General features: G+C 43.6%; 1 protein-coding gene across 6 annotated transcripts in view; it reads left to right on the forward strand.

Moving 5' to 3' along the window:
- tanc2a (tetratricopeptide repeat, ankyrin repeat and coiled-coil containing 2a) overlaps window positions 1-21311 on the forward strand; it is a 1096529-nt gene that overhangs the window by 494129 nt on the left and 581089 nt on the right. For all 6 annotated transcript variants that reach the window (XM_085966617.1, XM_085966618.1, XM_085966619.1 and 3 more), the window contains one exon: window positions 16438-16509. In XM_085966617.1, the coding sequence (XP_085822743.1) occupies window positions 16438-16509 (72 nt within the window). The remainder of the gene's footprint in view (window positions 1-16437; window positions 16510-21311) is intronic.

A 21311-nucleotide genomic window follows, 5' to 3' on the forward strand; every position in this document is an offset into this window, starting at 1 on the left:
TTGGCTTTTATTGCTAGGGGGATAGAATATAAAAACAGGGAGGTATTGCTGCAGTTGTACAAGGTATTGGTGAGACCGCACCTGGAATACTGCATACAGTTTTGGTGTCCATACTTGAGAAAAGACATACTTGCTGTCGAGTCAGTACAAAGAAGGTTCACTCGGTTAATCCCGGGGATGGACATATGAGGAGAGGTTGAGTAGATTGGGACTCTACTCATTGGAGTTCAGAAGAATGAGAGGCGATCTTATTGAAACATATAAGATTGTGAAGGGGCTTGATCGGGTGGATGCGGTGAGGATGTTCCCAATGATGGGTGAAACTAGAACTAGGGGGCATAATCTTAAAATAAGGGGCTGCTCCTTCAAAACAGAGATGAGAAACTTCTTCACTCAGAGGGTGGTAGGTTTGTGGAATTTGCTGCCCCAGAAAGCTGTGGAAGCTACATCATTAAATAAATTTAAAACAGAAATAGATAGTTTCCTAGAAGTAAAGGGAATTAAGGGTTACGGGGAGCGGGCAGGAAATTGGACATGAGTCTAGGTTTGGAATGGTCATGGCCCTGTGGGTAATGGAGCGGGCCCAGGGGCCGTGTAGCCTGGTTGTGCTCCTACTTCTTGTGTTCTAATTCTGTTAGATTTCAGGAGATGGTTTTATTCCTGTTCCTGGCTGGGGTGGAGATTGCCTTTACAGAAGGTAAGTACTGTAGAAAATATAGGGACAGAGTGATCTCCTGGACGAGTTTCGATCGCCTAGATGGGTCGGAGAGGAATTTCCCAGATTTTTTCTCCCAAATTGGCCATTGGTTTTTTTTACCTGGTTTTTCGCCTCTCCCGGGAGATCACATGGGTTCGGGTGGGATGGAGAGTGATAGTAGATTTGAGGTTAGGATCAGATCAGCCATGGTCTTATTGAATGGTGGAGCAGGCTCGAGGGGCCGATTGGTCTACTCCTGCTCCTATTTCTTATGTTCTTATGTTGTCTTCTGAGGAGGTCTATGCGATTTTTTGCTGTGGCCCGTCTGAACTGTCAATCGACGAGTCGAGCATCATATCCCGTTCTTACGAGGGCGTCTTTAGCGTCTATAGGTGTCCATCGCGTTCCTCCTCGTATGAGCAGATCCTGTGTATTTGCAGGGCTTGTCCATAGGGGATGGCTTCTTTAACGTGGTTAGGGTGGAAGCTGGAGAAGTGGAGCATCCTGAGGTTGTCCGTGGGCTTGCGGTAGAGTGAAGTGCTGAGGTGTGTGTCTTTGATGGAGATTCGTGTGTCCAAGAATGAAACCAATTCTGAGGAGTAGTCCATGGTGAGTTTGATGGTGGGATGGAACTTGTTGATGTTATCGTGTAGTCGTTTCAGTGATTCTTCGCCGTGGGTCCATAGGAAGAAAATGTCGTCGATGTATCTGGTGTATAGCGTTGGTTGGCGGTCCTGTGCAGCGAAGAAGTCTTGCTCGAACTTGTGCATGAAGATGTTGGCGTATTGGGGTGCGAATTTGGTCCCCATGGCTGTTCCGTGTGTTTGGGTAAAGAACTGGTTGTCGAAGGTGAAGACATTGTGGTCAAGGATGAAGCGGATGAGTTGCAGGATGGCGTCTGGAGATTGGCTGTTGTTGCTGTTGAGTACTGAGGCTGTCGCAGCGATGCCGTCATCGTGGGGGATACTGATGTAGAGTGCTGAAACGTCCATCGTGGCGAGGAGTGTTCCTGATTCAACTGGTCCGTGGGTGCTGAGTTTCTGTAAGAAGTCTGTAGTGTCGCGACAGAAGCTGGGGGTTCCTTGTACGATGGGTTTCAGGATGCCCTCGACGTATCCAGAGAGGTTCTCACACAGGGTTCCGTTGCCTGATACGATAGGCGGTCCGGGTGTGTTGGCTTTGTGTATCTTTGGGAGGCAGTAGAAGTCTCCCACGCGGGGAGTACGTGGGATGAGAGCGCGTAGGATGCTTTGAAGGTCTGGGTCGAAGGTCTTGATCAGTCTGTTGAGTTGGTGGGTGTGTTCTTTGGTCGGATCTGCGGGTAACTGTAGTGTTCCTGGTTGTCCAGTTGTCGGTATGCTTCTTTGCAATAGTCCGTTCTGTTCTGTATGACGATGGCTCCTCCTTTGTCTGCTGGTTTGATGACAATGTTGCGGTTGGCTTTGAGAGCGTGGATGGCATTGCGTTGTGCTCGGGTGACATTCTGGACTGTCTTGTGAGTGCGGCTGATGAATCTGGCATTGATGCATCTCCTGACAGCTTGAGCATACATGTCAAGCTTAGGGCAGCGACCCTCCGGAGGGGTCCAATTTGACTCTTTCTTCTTCGGTTGCTGCACTGCGGATCCCTCTGTCTGCTGTTCTGGATCATTGATTGTCTCATTGGGTTCGCTGCTGACATCTTGGGATTTGTGGAAGAATTCCCGGAGCCTCATTCTCCTGATGAATTCCTCTGTGTCTGCCGCGAGACTGATGGGGTCCATCTTGGTGGTGGGGCAGAAATTGAGCCCTCGGCTGAGAACTTCGATTTCGTCTGCGACAACGGATGAACGGACACCGCACAACAATCGCCAGGCAGCAGTGTTCCCTCCCAGTCGGGGAACACTTCAGCAGTCAAGGACATTCAGCCTCCGATCTTCGGGTAAGCATTCTCCAAGGCGGCCTCCGAGACACACGACAACGCAAAATCGTCGAGCAGAAACTAATAGCTAAGTTCCGCACTCATGAGGACGGCCTCAACTGGGATCTTGGGTTCATGTCACGCTACATGTAACCCCACCTGACGTAGAGTCAGCCAGACTCGAGTCATCGTTGGTTTGTTCTCTCTCCACAGATGCGGCCAGACCTGCTGTGATTTCCAGCAAAAAAATAGTTTTTTGTTTTTCATACAGACCCCAGCATCTGCAACATTTGACCCCTTGTGACCCCACCTCATTGTTCTTTGATGTAATGTTTTCCTGACTGACCTGTTTGGACACCATTCACACCTTTGATTGCTGTGATTATCCCTCTGCCGAGGTGTGATAAAGGGCAGTTAGAAAGATTACCTGTAATCATCTGGCAGTATTCTCTGACTATATATGCTGTGCCTATATGCATCTCTCCACTTCACCTGACGAAGGAGCAGCGCTCCAAAAGCTTGTGATTTCAAATAAAGCTGTTGGACTATAACCTGGTGTTGTGTGACTTCTTACATTCATCCCTTTGAAGTTAGCCCTATTCCAGTTTAGAAGTTCCACTCTAAATTTTTCCTTGCTCCTCTCCATTGCTAATCTAAATCTTATGCAACGATGATCACTCGTACCCAAGTGTTCTCCCACAGACACTTAGTCGACCTGACCCACCTCATTCCCCCAACACCAGATCCAGCAATGCCCCCTTCTTAGTTGGGTCAAGAACATATTGAACAAAGAAATTCTCCTGAACACATTTCAGAAATTCCTCCCCCTCCTTTCCCTTGATGCTCGCATTATCCCAATGGATATTTGGGTAATTAAAGTCCCCCAATATCACCACTCTGTAGCTCTTGCATATCTGCGATTTCCCTGCAGATTTGCTCCTCCAACTCCCTCTCACTATTTGGAGGCCTATAGACTACCCCCAATAGTGTGATCATACCCTTTTTGGTCGTCATCTCTAACCAAATGGATTCTGTTCTTGTCCCCTCAAGAACATCCTTCCTTTCCAACACTACAATGTCTTCCTTAATCAGCACTGCCACCCACCTCCCTTTTTTCCCCTCCCTGTATTTTCTGAACACCTTGTACCCTTGAATATCAAGTCCTCACCGTTTTTAAGCCACGTTTCCGTTATTGCTACATGGCTAATTGTGCTTGTAGCTCACCAACCTTATTCAACACACTTTGTGCATCTACGTACATACATTCTAAACCTATTTTTGAATTTTTTGTAGTCTTAGTCTGCTTCTATCTAATATGGTACTACTTCTGCCTCTTGTACTAATTTCTTCTCTAGTACTATCCAACGCACTCTTTCATGCACCTTATTCCTGTTTTCTACTCCTATATGCTGGTGCCCATCCCCCTGCCAAGCTAGTTTAAACCCTCCCCAACAGCACTAGCAAACCACCCCGCGAGAATATTGGTCCCGGCTCTGTTGAGGTGTAACCTGTCCGGCTTGTACAGGTCCCGCCTTCCCCAGAAATGGTCCAGAGCAAAAGCTTGGTCGAAGAGGTAGGTTTTAAGGAGCATCTTCAAAGGAGGAAAGAAGATAGAGAGTCGGAGAGGTTTAGGGGTGGGATTGCAGAGCTTAGGGCCTTGACAGCTGAAGGCACAGCCGCCAGTGGTGGAGCGATTAAAATCGGGGATGCTCAAGAGTCCAGAATTGGAGGAGCGCAGATATCTCGAAGGGTTGTAGGGCTGGAGGAGGTTGGAGAAATAGGAAGTGGCAAGCAAGGCCATGGAGGGACTTGAGAACAAGGATGAGAATTTTAAAGTCGAGACGTTGCTTAACCAGGAGCCAATGTAGGTCAGCGAGCACAGGGGTGATGGGTGAACAAGACTTGTTGCGAGTTAGGACACGCAGCAGAGCTTTGGATGAGCTCAAGTTTGCGGAGGGTGGAAAGTGGGAGGTCGGCCAGGAGTGCGTTGGAACAGTCAAGTCTGGAGGTAAGGAAGACAGGGATGAGGGTTTCAGCAGCAGATGAGCTGAGACATGGGTGGAGTCGGATGATGTTACGGAGGTGGAAATAGGCGGTATTGGTGATGGTGCAGATATGTGGTAGGTATCTCGGGGTCAAATATTGACACCAAGGTTGCGACAGACAGTTGCTAGGGAGAGGGATGGAGTCGGTGGCTAGGGAATCGATGAAAATGGCTTTGGTCTTCTCAATATTTAGTTGAAGGAAATTTCTGCTGATCCAGTACTGGATGTTGGACAGCAGTGTGACAATTGAGACAGTGGAGGGGCCGAGAGAAGTGGTGTTGAGGTAGAGCTGGGTGTCATCAGCGCTCATGTGGAAAATGACGTATTTTCGGAAAATGCCGCCAAGGGGCAGCATGTAGATGAGAAATAGGAGGGAGCGGGAAGAGAAGCCATTACAGGTGATTCTCTGGCTGTGACAGGGTAGATAAGAAAGAAACCAGGTGCATGCAGTCCCACCCAGCTGGGCGATGGTGGGGGAGGCGTTGGAAGAGGAGGATGGTGTGGTCAGCCATGTCAAAGGCTGCAGACAGGTCGAGGAGGAGGGGGGAGAACAGAGACAACATCTATCTGAGAACAGTGGTTCCTTTAGAGTAGTTTTCGCCTCAAATTGCCCTTCCATGGACAAGTTCAATCAGATGTCACAATTTGAAAGTTAATCAGATTGGCAGGGAGGGAAGCTGAAATAAATCTGTCAAATTTCTTGAATGTTCTTAACTTAATGAGTTCCATCCAAAATCTAGTGTAGAAAGGTATTTCATTTTCCTTCATCTAGGAGCTTATCTTCAAGCTTGGGGGTGTTACTAACCACGCTAAAATGTTATAATGTCACTCTGATGAATGTAGCTCCATTTTGAGGCTGTTTCTCCAAGATATATTCTCTGATTATGCAAGAACAAATTGAGAGAATAATTATTTCAAAATGGGGCCATGGAATTCTGAAATAGTATTTGTATAAATTACTTTGATTTTGTTTTAAAATACCTAATAATGACAATGAAGATGCACAAGATCTAAATAAAAACAAGAGAATGTTTCACATTGTGAATGGATTACATAGGGAATGGTGTTGCCTAGGTAACAGACTGCATTCCAGTGAGAATCTTCATTCTGGGCACCATTCTAGGTGTTGAAAGCGTGCTGCCAATCTAAAATGATGCATGATATATTATCTGTCAATTGCATGTGTGCTGGAAGATAAGTACAATTCTAAAGTGTATTCCAAGAATACCATAGAGTGAATGAGGTCAGTACTGACAGATTGCAGATGTCCTTTCCCATTCCTGAGAGTAATTTCTTTTCAAAGAAAAACTTCACTGGCCACTTTTTCCAAAATCTCCAAAAGCAGCATCTTAAATTGTGCTATAAATATTTCCATGAAACTCCGTAATCACTGACGAATGCACACTGGAGCTAAAATGGCTTGTAAAAATGAACAACTTCTTATCGTGTCCACGGACAGTCTGTACATAGCCCAGCCAGAACTGGACACATTTTTGCGCCTTGTTGTTGAATTCAGCAAGATCTGCAACAGTGCAGGGTTCCTCTAATGATGGACATTGCAGGAGATGTTGCATAGTCTGTGCCTCAGTTCCACATTCACAAGTTGCCGGGCTGGTTGAATATCCCCATTTGCTTAGTGACACCTTTGAGCAACCTACACCGGTCCTAAGTCTGTTAAGGCACTTCCAGGTTGCCCAGTTGCAATTGGCTCCTGGGGGAAGGCTTTCATCAAGTAAAATTTCCATCGCTGGGGGTTGTTCAAGACTGGCGAGCCGGTCTTTCCACAAGGCGATGCGGGACACAGGTTCAAATCTGGCCTCGGGCGACTGTCTGTGTGGAGTTTGCACATTCTCCCTGTGTCTGCGTGGGTTTCCTCCGGGTGCTCCGGTTTCCTCCCACAGTCCAAAGATGTGCGGGTTAGGTTGATTTGGCTATGATAAAATTGACCCTTAGTGTTAGGGGATTAAATACGTGGGGTTACGGGGATAGGGTGGGATATGTGTCGGTGCAGGCTCGATGGGCCGAAATGGCCTCTATCTGCATTGTGGGGATTCTGTGAATCTGTGGAAAAAAAACACTGTTCATGAAGCTCTTTCTTGACTTTAGGCGGCTGGGTGTAGGTGTATGACAATGCAGAGGGTGTCTCTCATCTGATGTTTGACAGAGTCGTTCTTTCTTGCTGGCTACCGTTGTTCTTCTATAAGGGGGAGCGATACCCGTCAGGATATATAGGCTGTTGGTGTTTGTTGGTTTTAATAAACCTGTGATAAATCGGTAGCTTGCATTCAGAACGGCATCCATCTTCTTGGCATGAGTAGACCTTTCCCATGCAGGGCAGGCGTATTCGGCAGTGGAATAGCAAAGAGCAAGTGCACTGGTTCGCAATGTTTTCGGGCTTGTTCCCCATCTTGTGTTAGTGAGCTTATTCAGGATGTTGTTTCGTACGCTCACTTTTGCCTTTGTCTTCTTGATGTGGTTCTTGAAGGTGAGGCATCGGTCAAGGGTGACTCCTAAGCAGATAGGGTGCTCGCAATGCGTCAGTGTTGCTCCACACCAGGTTACTTTCAGCTGGCGTTTGGCTTCACGGTTTCTGAGGTGGAATGCACAAACTTGCGTCTTTGATGGGTTTGCGCGAAGGTGGTTTTCTTCGTAGTAGGATTTTAGTCCCTCCAAGGCCTCAGAAAGCATTTTCTCCACGGTGTTAAAATCAGTGCTTTGGGCAGTGACACATAAGTCATCAGCATATATAAAAATGAACTAAAATTAATAAATTATGATCATCATGTTCTCCAGTGTCACTTGCCTCATCACATTAATCTGCCGGTAAGCTGGTTATATTTGTATTCATATCTCCACTTTTACATTCAACAGATTTTATTTTCTGTTTCTTACCAATGTAGAAACAGAAAAGCTATTCGATGCTCTTTGTGTACTATGTTTAGACACTTTAGGGCTGCAATTCTTCAGGGCATGATCCTGGCGTTACACTCCAGTGCTGACCCCGCCAGAGTTGGTGGAGTCAGTGGGAGAGCAACATGATTAGCATGGGCAGACAGGCGCAAGTGGCACTGCAAGGTGTCAGCCATGGCTCAGTTGTAGCAAACTTGCCTGAGTCAGAAGGTCGTGGGTTCAAACCCCACTCCAGAGACTTGAACATGTAATCCAGGCTGATGCTTCAGTACAGTGCTGAGTGAGTGCTTTACCGTCAAAGCTGCCGTCTTTGCAATGAGATGTTAAATCGAGGCCCCATTTGTCCTCTCGGGTGGACATAAAAGATCCCATGGCATTATTTGAAGACAAGCAGGGGAGTTCTACTGATGTCCTGGCCAACATTTATCCCTCAACCAACACCGAAAACAGATGCTCTGGTCATTTATTTCATTGCTGTTTGTGGGACTGCTTTTCAACGATAGAGATGTTATCAACGACGTGTGAAAGGAATTAAGTGCAACACTGAGAGGAAGTTGCAGGGCCATGTTGTGGTACGACTGCTGGGATACTATTCCACAGGTACTGGCAGTCCTCTTATCTCATCCAAGCGCTCATTCTTTGTGCGAGTTTCGATTGGGAATGTCGAACAGCTATTTGACATATAGTGACAATACAACTGAATGTGACCCTGCCCTGACCTCATGATTTTCAATCGGGTTACTTGGATGGGAGGAGGGTTCTGTGTTTCTTCCTCACCACCCTCTCTCTCCCAGCCCAAGGGTGCTGAGTCCAGCTATAGTGCTATTACAGCCATTGACACTACCCAGCTGAGATCAACTCTCAGCACAGACCAGGGATGAAGTCTAGGATCATCTTGGTCACTTGGATCCCTCAACAAAATGAACATTGTGGGAACAAAGATAAGAAATGCATGTATAAATTTACCTAGGCAGATAAAATTGGCTGTTTCTATTTTTGTATTGAAAACTCTCTAAAATAATATGAGGAGGAAAAATAAGTTTTATTTACGTACTGTAAGAACAATTAAAGTTTGTAGGTTCACTGAATTACTTAAATAAATGCACCCTGCACTGCCTGCTGCATTTCGATCAGGAGAACTCCTGCCTGCCTTCTGTGTGTCAGGAAATACGAATAGCAGTTCAACTGGGAATTGAACGTTTTAAATTTGCTGTGTTGAAAGAAATAAAATATAACTTAGGGTGATGAAAACTGAGAGATAAATGAAAATATAATTGAGGAAGCCATTGCAGCAGCATCTGGTCGGACGAGCGAGTTGAAAACCCCAATACAGTGCTGCTGTCGGCACCCGTTCAAGAAGCCATTTTCCTTTAAACTATATTGAATGTAAACATGATTTTTTTCCCCAAAATACTTAATAAAATGTGTGGCTGGTGCAAGTTTAATTTATTTGTTTTGCGAATGTAATTGAGACAGGCTGGGCCTCACTGAGTGTGATCTCACCATGTCGCTGTTCAAAACATTGATTACACTTGAATCAGAATGCTAATATTCTTGGATGCTTAGGCTATCTATACACAAATAATGGTTTTAGTAATCAAAAGCATCAAAAATAATCTTGTCACCATAGCTGTACTAAATTGTGTGGGAGCGCCACGCAAAGCTGTACAGTATTTTAATTGTCTAAAAACACATGTTTTTGTACACATGAGCACCACCTGGTGGATTTGGTTACAAAGCTGTGTTCAGTGGAAACTTACTGTGCATTATCCAATAATGCCATACCATATGTTTCCCTCTTTTTGAATTACCAGATGTATGGTAATTTAAGATATCAGTGTAGTTCTGTGTTGAATACACAGAACTCTAACAATTTTGATTGTCTTGTACCAAGCTTCAATACCGCAAATCCTTGGAAAATGCTGCTCCTAAAATAGAGCAAACTTGTAATTCTGCCTGTTCTCATCTTCATATGTTGTAATTCTCCTTACTGTATCCATGGCACAATCCTTGTCTAACCCTTTCGTCCTGTCAGCAAGTCACCATGACTATGAGGCATATTTATTGTAAAACACCATTTCATGGTGGCAGGTGAACTTTCATGTTTGGGTTATTATGTCAGGAACATTTGAAAATTACCAGACTAGTTTATACTCTGTTAAAGCAAGAAGTAAAAAAAAATACAATTCACAATTAAGCCATAAGTCATCAGAGCAGCTTGTTATGAGATTTTGAAAATAAACTGCAAAAATAATATTTTCTGTAAGTTACGAGATACTGTGGGAGTTATTCCTTTTGTAAAGGGGTGTGGAGATATACACACCATCCAAGAACTGCTGCAACAGCTTTCCTGGTGGTTTACTGTTTATATGTACTGCCTTGTGCAGAAAGAGCCAGATTCAACTCCCAGACTGTGTCGAGTTAGTAACTACCAGCTGGATTGTAGTACGGATGCTAAAATTGGTATCGGTGTCCCTGAACTGGATTGGGGAAAAACCAGACATGGTTTTTATTCCTGATCTGCTATCCAGCGACCTATGGAGGGGCATCTGTGTGTGCAGATACCTGCTGAGGAAGAAATTGAGCTTTGCTGGGAAGCTCTCTACAGTTGAATGACCTGCCAAAAATGAAGAGTGGACAGCTGGTTAATCGTACCCCAGCATGGAACTGTGCTTTCAGAAGAGGGATACAAAATGTAAAAAAAAAAATTATCATTTCCTATTCAGAGTTTAAGTAAGAGTTCATGTGTATGCATTGTGTTGTAAGGAGTTTCATTTTGTGTGGGAGCTAAGAAACAACATTATTGAAACTAATGCTGTAAGATACCTAATGGAGTTAAAGGAAGAAAGGTTCAAAACAAGTGTTAGCTTTGTAGCCTGGGACCTGGAATCCAGTTTCTGCTGTTTATAGTGGCTCAGCCTTAATGCAGCACCTTTGCCCTTGGCTGTAATACATCAAACTTACTGAAGTATTCTATTGCAGACTGACACGAGTGGAGGGGGGGGGGTTAATTTTAACATAACCCGGGCTGCGGGAGACTGAAGGGATGGGATCGGCCGCCAGATTTTACTCTTCATTGAAGTTTCTCACTGGGCAGGTTAGGTTAAAGTAACTCCTCACGTAACAATATTGCATACCTTATTGATACTGAAAGTTTCAGGTTTTACAGATAAAATGTCTTTAATACTGTTTATCATTCTACAAAACCTGCTTAAAATGCATGTAACATTCCCAAAATTACTATTGCCTTGTTAGTTACATTTTATATATTTTTTTCTGCTCCCATGATGCATTTGGAATTTTTGCTTAAATTTCAAGTCCTTTGTTTATTTATTCTTCCCTATTCCTTTCGTTCTTCTCAGATATTTGCACAATTATAAAAGATACCACCCTTCCGGCCCCAACTCTAACATAAGCTCCTCTCAGCAACACAAGAAAACCACTTTCCTTTCCCAAACAGCATCTTAGGATTATTAGAAAAGCAATTAAGCTAGTGTCCATTATAGAGAAATTGTTATCCTGTATTTCTGTCTTTGAATACATAACTCTTCTGCCATCACTCAAAATTTTACTTGTTGTAAGAACATAAGGAACATAAGAAATAGGAGCAGGAGTAGGCCATTTGGCCCCTCGAGCCATTCAGTAAGATCATGGCTGATCTTCTCCCTCAACTCCACTTTCCTGCACTATCCCCATATCCCTTGATTCCCTTAATATCCCCAAATCTATCGATCTCTGTCTTGAATATACTCAATGACTGAGCCTCCACAGCCCTCTGATGTAGAGAATTCCAAAGATTCACCACCCTCTGAGTGAAGAAATTTCTCCTCATCTCAGCCCTAAATGGCCGACCTCTTATTCTGAGACTGTGACCCCTGGTTCTAGACTCCCCAGCCAGGGGAAACATCCTCCCTGCATCTACCCTGTCAAGCCCTGTAAGAATTTTGTATGTTTCAATGAGATCACCTCTCATTCTTCTAAACTCTAGAGAATATAGGCCTAGTCTACTCAATCTGTCCTCATAGGACAATCCCCCCATCCCAGGAATCAGTCTGGTGAACCTTCGTTGCACTCCCTTCTATGGCAAGTATATCCTTCCTTAGGTAAGGAGACCAAAACTGTACACAATTCACCAGGGCCCTATATAATTGCAGTAAGACGTCTTTACTCTTATACTCAAATCCTCTTGTAATAAAGGCCAACATACCATTTGCTTTCCTAATTGCTTGCTGTACCTGCATGTTAATTTTCAGTGATTTGTGTACAAACACACCCAGGTCCCTCTGAACACCAACATTTTCCAATCTCTCACCATTTAAAAAATACTCTGCTTTTCTATTTTTCCTACCAAAGTGGATAACTTCACATTTCTCCACATTATATTCCATTTGCCATGTTCTTGTCCATTCACTTAGCTTGTCTATATCCCCTTGAAGCCTCTCTGCATCCTCCTCACAACTTACATTCCCACCCAGCTTTGTATCGTCAGCAAACTTGGATACAGTATATTACATTTGGTCCCCTCATCCAAATCATTGATGTAGATTGTGAATAGCTGAGGCCCGAGCACTGATCCTTGTGGTACCCCACTAGTTACAGCCTGCCAACCTAAAAGTGACCCATTTATTCCTACTCTCTGATTTCTGTCCGTTAACCAATCCTCAATCCGTGCTAGTATATTACTCCCAATCCCATGAGCCCTAATTTTGTTTAATAACCTTGTGTGGCACCTTATCAAATGCCTTCTGAAAATCCAAATACACCACATCCACTGGTTCCCCCTTATCTATTCTGCTAGTTACAACCTCAAAAAACAGATTTGTAAAACATGATTTCCCTTTCATAAATCCATGTTGACTCTGTTCAATCCTATTATTATTTTCTAAGTGCCCTGTCACCACATCCTTAATAATAGAATCTAGCATTTTCCCCACTACTGATGTCAGGCTAACTGGTCTGTAGTTCCCCATTTTCTCTCTTCCCTCCTTTCTTAAATAGTAGGGTTACATTTGCAGGAACCGTTCTAGAATCTATGGAATTTTGGAAAATGCTGACCAATGCATCCGCTATCTCTATAGCAACCTCTTTCAAAACCCTAGGATGTAGGCCATCAGGTCTAGGGGATTTATCGGCTTTCAGTACCATTAATTTCTCCAGTACTATTTTTTTACTACTACTAATTTCTTTCAGTTCCTCATTCTCACTAGAACCTTGGTTCTCCACTATTTCTGGGAAGTTTATTGCGACTTCTTCCGTGAAGACAGACACAAAGTATTTGTTTAATTTCTCTGCCATTTCCTTATTCTCCATTATAATTTCTTCTGTCTCAGTCTGTAAGGGATCCACATTTACTTTCGCTAATCTTTTCCTTTTTACATTCCGCTAGAAGCTTTTACAGTCTTTTTATGTCTCTTGCTAGTTTACTCTCATTCTATTTTCCCTTTCTTGATCAATTTCCTGGTCCTCCTTTGCTGAGTTCTAAAATCCTCCCAATCCTCAGGCTTACTACTCTTTTTGGCAACATTAAGCCTCTTTGACCTAATACTATCTTTAACTTCTCTTGTTAGCCACGGTTGTACCACTTTTCCTGTGCGGTTTTTGTGCCTTAAAGGAATGTATATTTGTTGTAAATTATGTATTAATTCTGTAAATGCTAGCCATTGCTTCTCTACCGTCATAGCTTTTAATGTAGTTTCCCAATCTACCGTAGCCAACTCGCCCCTCATATTCCATAGTTTGCTTTGTTTAGATTTAAGACCCTAGTTTCGGATTTAACTAAATCACTTTCAAACTCAATATAAAATTCTATCATATTATGGTCACTCTTCCCTAAAGGTCCCTTTACTACAAGGTTATTAATTAACCCTTTCTCGTCGCACAATACTAGATCTAAAATAGTCAGTTCCCTAGTTGGCTCCTTAACATACTGATCTAGAAAACTATCTTGTATACATTCCATGAATTCGTCCTCCACACTATTACTGCAAATTTGGTTAAGATTAAAGTCCTCCATGATTACTGTATTACCCTTGTTACATGCGTCTCTGATTTCCTGATTTATACTCTGCCCTACATTACAACTACTGTTTGGGGGCCTATAAACAACTCCCACCAATGTTTTCTGCCCCTTAGCTCCACCCAAACTGATTATACTTCTTGATTTTCAGAACTAAGATCCTCTCTCTACTGTCTTTATCCCATCCTTTATTATCAGGGCTACCCCTCCTCCTTTTCCATTTTGCCTATCTCTTCTCCCAACCTTGGCCACATTGGAACCACATCTGTAATGGCTATTAGATCAAACCTATTCATTTCTATCTGCGCTATTCATCTATTTTGTTGTGAATGCTTCGCTCATTCAGGTATAGTGCCTTTAGCTTTGACATTTCTATTTTTCCCTGATATCACCTTAGTCACTGATGCCTTATTACCTTTGTTACTCTCTCTGTCCCTTCCACACCTACTCTGCTTATTTTTACACAAAACTAGAGCCTTGACATTTTTCTTGCTGCTTTTAAATTTACTCTTTCCTGAATCCACCCACCCCCCCCTTCATTAGTTTAAAGCCCTGTCTACTACCCTATTTATCCGGTTCGCCAGGACACTGGTCCCAGCCCGGTTTCAGTGGAGCCTGTCGCAACAGAACAGCTCCCTCTTTGCCCAGTGCTCCATGAATTGAAACCCCTGCCTCCCACACCACTCTTTGAGCCATGCATTTAAACCTTTAATCTGTTTGTCCCTATGCCAATTTGCATGTGGCTCAGGTAACAATCAACAGATTATTACCTTTGAGGTTCTGCTTTTTAATTTGGATCCTAGCTCCTCAAACTCCCTCCGCAGAACCTCATTCCTAGTTCTATGTATGTCGTTGATTCCTACGTGGACCATGACACCTGAATGTTCCCCCTTTCACTCCAAGTTCTCCTCCAGCCGCGAGGAGATGTCTTTAACCCTGGCACCGGGCAGGCAACACAACCTTCGGAACTCTTGGTCGCCGCTGCAGAGGACAGTACAGGAAACTTTGGTTTATCCGAAGGTTATATGTCCAGAATACTCGATGTAACGGCAAAAATCAGGAGCTGTTTTCTATTTTTTTTAGTTCTCGTTGCTTTTTTTTTCCCCAGTCAAGCACTGCAAGGTCTGTAGCTATAGCAACAGCTTCAGCTACAGACGCTTGCAGCTGCAGCCGACTGTTTTGAAGCTGTTGCTAAGCAACAGGGTTTGTTGATTCACACGGAGCTTCTCAGTTCCGTATGTTTAAACATTAACTCTGGTATGTCCGGCACTTTTGATGTTACGGCACCAGCTCGGTCCCGTCGGTGCCGGATATCAGAAAGTTTCCTGTAGCTATCCCCCAGACTGTACTGTGCCCTACCACAACTGCATTCCGTTTCACTCCACCCACTTGAATGGCCTCCTGCACCATGATGCCATGGTCAGCTTGCTCATCTATCCTGCAGGCTTTTCCCTCATCCGCACAGGCAGCAAGAACCTCGTACCTGTTGGACAAGTGCAGAGGCTGAGGCTCCTCCAGCACTGCACCTGGGGTCCCCTTACCTGCCTGATTTGTAGTCACACCCTCCTGTCCCTGACTACTAACCAGACCTGTAGCACTACCTAACCTAAGGGGTGTGATTGCCTCCTGGAACAAAGTGTCCTGGTAACTCTCCCCATCCCTGATGCCCTGCAATGTCTGCACCTCAGACTCAAAAACTCTGAGCTGAAATTCCTCAAGATACAGGCACTTATTGCAAATTGGTTGTCCGGGATCACAATGCTCTCCACAAGCTCCCACGTGCTGCAGTTGTGACACACCACCTGCACTACCATCCCTATATGACCGTGTTTTATTTTATTAAATTTAATTAAATAAAATTACCGTGTAGTTTCTTGACTACTTACTTGATCTAGATAAAGTTATGGGTACTGAAATTATATATCTACCTGTAACACAAAGCACTACAAGTAGTGTAGGCAAAAAGCAGCAACTGCTTTCCCAATACCTGTTTACTCTTCACTCTTATACTCTAGGAGCCTCACCCAATTTACACTCTTATACTCTCGGAGCCTCACCCAATTTACAAGTGTGGACTTAGCTCCCCTGCTCCTGGTGATTAGCACCTATTCAAGACAAACACTTACACTGACTGACAGTTAACTGACACTGGCAGGCAGCTTCTGTTAACTGCAGTTTTTAAAGTTCTAGGTTAAAATCAAAATGTTAAACTAACTTTCACTTTTTACATCTACTACTTACCCAATACTTATCAGAAATTCCCACTCGTTCCAAATTCCCAAATAAAACAGTGTGGTTATTCTCCACTTTCTCCAGTATCTTAGAATGGGGTACAGATGAAAGCAGCTAATCTAAACATGTAACTTTTATTCAAGCATAAAATTACAATCTGCAGTACTATTTTAATTCTCATTATTATACAGGGATCCTGATTAAATTGTGATTTTAGACCAAGCACAACATTTCCTGGCAAGCAAGTTGCCTGTTTATTATACTGTACCAGGATTTAGCTGTATTGTACTTTCATATTGGGTAAAGAAAGTACATTTGTGTCAGGCGAAATCTAAAGGAAATTCAGTGCTCAACAGATTCAAGGTTGACTATGAATTTCTGTTTCCCGGTGAAATCTTGTTGAATGCTGGTAACATCTTTTCAGTGCACACGTCCTTGATGTTAACAATGCTCTATTGATTTGCATAACTCCATATGCTAATTCTGAGAGCCATTCAATAGGTTTTGTGTAATTCATCATTATTTTGAATCAGATATTCAGAACAGTGCAAGTCTGTCAGCCCTTATTGGCAGGAGATTTTATATGTTGATCCCTAATCCATGTTTCTTGTATACTGACATCTTGATATTTTTTGTAGATGGTGGGAACGAGGAACAATCAGAACGGAGACAAACAAACATAGATTCTCGACAGAACCGGTCTGGACAAGGTAGGCAACCTGCATTTATCAGAACAAGGATATAGTGCAAAGGGCAGTGAATTAAAGGAGTCAGAACAGAGCCAGAATCGGAAGTACGATATCAAAATTTGCGGATGACGCCAAATTGGGGGGGTTTGGTTAATACTAAGGAAGACTGCGACAAAATACAAGACATTAACAAACTTGCAGAATGGATGTGTAAATAACAAATTAATTTCAACATAGCCAAGTGTAAGGTGGTGCATTTTGGTAGAAGGAATAAGGAGGCGACCTACTCCTTGGAAAATAGTGAGTCAAAATGGGGTAGAGGTGGAAAGGGATCTAGGGTACAGATACATAAATCATTAAAAGTAGCAATGAAGGTTAACAAAGCCACAAAAAATGCAAACAAAGCATTGGGCTTAATTTCTAGAAGAATAGAATTCAAAAGCAGCTAAGTTTCATTAAACTTATATAGAACCTTGCTTAAAGTACCGTGCACAGTTCGGGTCTCCGTATTACAAAAAGGATATAGAAATACCGGAGAAAGTGCAAAAAAGACTGACAAAAATGATACCAGAACTGAGCGGGTATAACTATCGAGAAAGACTGAACAAGCTGGGGCTCCTCTTTAGAAAAGGGAACACTGAGAGGTGACCTGATGGAGGTCTTTAAAATTATGAAGGGGTTAGATAGGGTAGACGTACAGAAGATGTTTTCACTTGTGGGGGAAGTCCAAAACTAAGGGCCGTGGATATGAGGTAGTCACTAACAAATCCAATAAGGAGTGGTTGCGGCAAATAGCATAGATGCATTTAAGGTGAAGCTAGATAAGTACATGAGGGAGAAAGGAATAGAAGGATATGCTGATCGGGTTACATGAAGTAAGGTGGGAGGAGGCTCGTGTGGAGCTTAAACACCGGAATGGACCATTTGGGCCGAATGACCTGTTTGTCCTGTACATTCTATGTAATTTCATGAACAGAGCTTTGGAAAATCACCTTCTGTTTTTTTTCTCTGGTGCACTCTAATCTAATGGCCTAGTTCCATGTGCTTGATGAAGATCTCTTGCACAACTTATAAAAACCATTACTGCAAATGCCTGAATAAATGCTATTTATTACGTATCCCCAGATTTGCTGCAAAGTTCAAAAATAACTGTTGAGCCCCAAAATAGTTCTTGATCTATGTAAAAGGTGTGCTGTAAATCTTGAAAAATACGAATTAATGGTTCTGATGATTGGTGTATACATACAATATTGTTAAATATTTTTAGTGCACAAATTTACATTGTAAATTCTCTTCCCCTCCCCAAAACATTCACAGAGAATAAAATCGAAAATCAGAAATTCCTGAAGTATTTTTCAAAAATTTAGAGGCGTTATGAGCAATTTATTCTGGTTACCAGGATACTAAGGTAAATATTGAAAGAACTTGACTTCTGCAGCCTCTCGTTTTATTAAAATCCTTTGCTGTATGCATGCAGGAGACCTGCAGCAATGCAAATGCAAGTTCCACAGCAACAATCCCAACTACTTCTTACTCAAAGTAACTAAAATTAAACATCACATAATCCCCTAAAGATTTCTGTACATGTCCTATTTTATTTCCTGATCTAATACGTGATAATATGTGATACTGTACATAGAGGCTAGAAACATTGTTGCACAGTGAGAAATGTCTTAATAACTTTTATGTAGGGTAACCTAATGAGCATAGTAAAAAGAATGAGATTCATTTATATAAAAAATATTTAGAATAAAATGACAGTGCTATACTGAAACAGTTCATCAGGAAATTTGGGGGTGGTGTCTGCTTGATGTTTCACCTTCCCCCTCCCCACTTTGTCTCCTTCCTCATTCATTACCCCTTCCTGCCACCTCGCCCCCCGCCCCCCCGCGCCCCCCAAACCCTCGGCCTCACCCTCCCTCCCCCCACCCTGGATCACTGGGTCTGCTTCTGGGGGAGGTGGGACCTGTACAAGTTGGACGGGTTGAACCTGAACCGGAACGGGACCAACATTGCGGGGAGGTTTGCTAGTACTGTTGGTGGGGGGGCGGCGGGGGGGTTAAACTAACTTGGCAGGGGGATGGGATCAGGAGTGGAGCTACAGTAGGGGGTGATGCACAGCCAAATATAGAGGAAAAAACAAGTCAGTCTGGAGGGCAGAGCAAATATGTAATGGCACAAGGGAGTAGGGCAAGGCTGGATGGCATTTATTTTAATGCAAGGAGTCTTGCGAGTAAGGCAGATGAATTGAAGGTGTTGATGAACACATGAGAGTATGATATTGTTGCTATCATGGAGACATGGTTGAGGGAGGGGCAGGACTGGCAGCTCAATATTCCGGGGTATAGAATCTTCAGGCGAGACAGAGGGGGGTGTTGCAATATTAATCAAGGAGTCAATTACTGCAGTAAGGAGGAATGATATCTTAGCAGGTTCCTCTAATGAGGCCATATGGGTAGAACTTAAAAACAAAAAGGTGGCAAGCACTTTGCTGGGAGTGTACTATAGGCCCCCAAACAGTCAGGGGGAGATGGAGGAACAGATATGTAGGCAAATCTCAGAAGTGTAGAAATAATAGGGTAATAATAGTAGGGGATTTCAACTTCCCCAATATTAACTGGGATAGTCAGAGTGAAAGGCTTAGAGGGTGCAGAATTCTTAAAGTGCATCCAGGAGAGCTTTTTGAGCCAGCATGTAGAAAGTCCTACAAGAGAGGGGGCGGTACTGGACCTAATTCTAGGGAATGTAGCCGGGCAAGTGGTAGAAGTGTTAGTGGGTGAGCACTTTGGTGACGGTGACCATAATTTGGTGAGATTTAAGGTAATCATGGAAAAGGACAAAGATGGACCGGAAATAAAGGTTCTAAATTGTGGGATGGCCGATTTTAATATGATACGGCAGGATTTGGCCGAAGTGGATTGGGATAAGCTACTTGTAGGAAAATCCACATCAGAGCAGTGGCAGTCTTTCAGAGAGGAAATAGAGAGTACAACGCCAACATGTTCCCGTAAAGGTCAAGAGTGGGACCAACAAGCCCAGGGAACCCTGGATGTCAAGGAATATACAAGAATGGATTAGGAAAAAAAGGGAGGCTTTTGGTGGATACAAAGGACTAAAAACAGTGGAAGCCCTAGAGGAGTATAGAAAGTGCAGGGGGGTACTTAAAAAAATAAATTAGGAGAGCGAAGAGGGAGCATGAAAAAACACTGGCGGGCAAAATAAAGGAAAATTCCATGGTGTTTTATAAGTATATTAAGGGCAAAAGGATAACCAGGGAATGAGTGGGGCCCATTAGGGACCAAAGTGGTAATCTGTGTGTAGAGCCGGAAGATGTGGGTGAGGTTTTAAATTAATATTTTGCATCCGTGTTCACTATGGAGAAGGACGATGCAGGCAGGGGGATTGTGATATACTTGAACAAATTAGTATTGAGAGGGAGGCGGTACTAGCGGTTTTAGTGGGATTAAAAGTGGATAAATCCCCAGGCCCAGACGAGATGTATCCCAGACAGCTGTGTGAGGCAAGGGAGGAGATTGCAGGGGCTCTGACACAAATTTTCAGAACCTCTCTGGCCACAGGTGAGGTGCCAGAGGACTGGAGTCCAGCTAACGTAGTACCATTATTCAAGAAGGGTAGTAGGGATAAACCAGGGAATTACAGGCCAGTGAGCCTAACATCAGTGGTAGGGAAATTATTGGAAAAATTTCTGAGGGACAGAATTAGTCTCCACTTGGAGAGGCAAGGATTAATCAAGGATAGTCAGCATGGCTTTGTCAGGGGGAGATCATGTCCAACCAATTTGATTGAATTTTTCAAGGGGGTGACTAGGTGTGTGGATGAGGGTAGTGCAGTTGATGTAGCCTACATGGATTTCAGTAAGGCTTTTGACAAAGTCCCGCATGGGAGACTGGTCAAGAAGGTAAGAGCCCATGGGATCCAGGGCAATTTGGCACATTGGATCCAAACTTGGCTTAGTGGCAGGAGGCAGAGGGTAATGGTCGAAGGTTGTTTTTTTGTTTGCTGTTTGTAATGTACATTAATGATTTAGATATGAATGTAGGAGGTGTGATCAGTAAGTTCGCAGATGACACGAAAATTGGTGGAGTGGTAAATAGCGAGTAGGGAAGCCTTAGGCTACAGGACGATATAGACGGGTTGGTCAGAGCGGCAGAACAGTGGCAAATGGAATTTAACCATGAAAAGTGTCAGGTGATGCATTTTGGGAGGACTAACGAGGCAAGGGAATACACAATGAATGGTAGGATCCTAGGAAGGACAGAGGATCAGAGGGACCTTGGTGTGCATGTACATAGATCCCTGAAGGCAGCAGGACAGGTAGATAAGGTGGTTAAAAAGGCATATGGGACACTTGCCTTCATTAGCCGAGGCATAGAATATAAGAGCAGGGAGGTTATGATGGAGCTGTACAAAACGCTAGTTAGGCCACAGCTGGAATACTGTGTGCAGTTCTGGTTGCCACACTATAGGAAGGATGTGATTGCATTGGAGAGGGTGCAGAGGAGATTCACCAGGATGTTACCTGGGCTGGAGCGCTTCAGCTATGAAGAGAGACTGGACAGGCTGGGGTTGTTTTCCTTAGAGCAGAGAAGGCTGAGGGGGGACCTGATTGAGGTGTACAAATTATGAGGGGCATAGAAAGGGTAGATAGAAAGGAACTTTTCCCCTTACTAGAGGAGTCAATCACCAGGGGGCATAGTTTCAAGGTAAGGGGCAGGAGGTTTAGAGGGGATTTGAGGAAGAACTTTTTCACCCAGAGGGTGGTTGGAATCTGGAATTCACTGCCTGAAAGGGTGGTAGAGGCA

The sequence above is a fragment of the Somniosus microcephalus genome, chromosome 24 (genome assembly GCF_052327205.1).
Source record: "Somniosus microcephalus isolate GS21.2 chromosome 24, FLI_Smic_1.0, whole genome shotgun sequence".
NCBI lineage: Eukaryota > Metazoa > Chordata > Chondrichthyes > Squaliformes > Somniosidae > Somniosus > Somniosus microcephalus.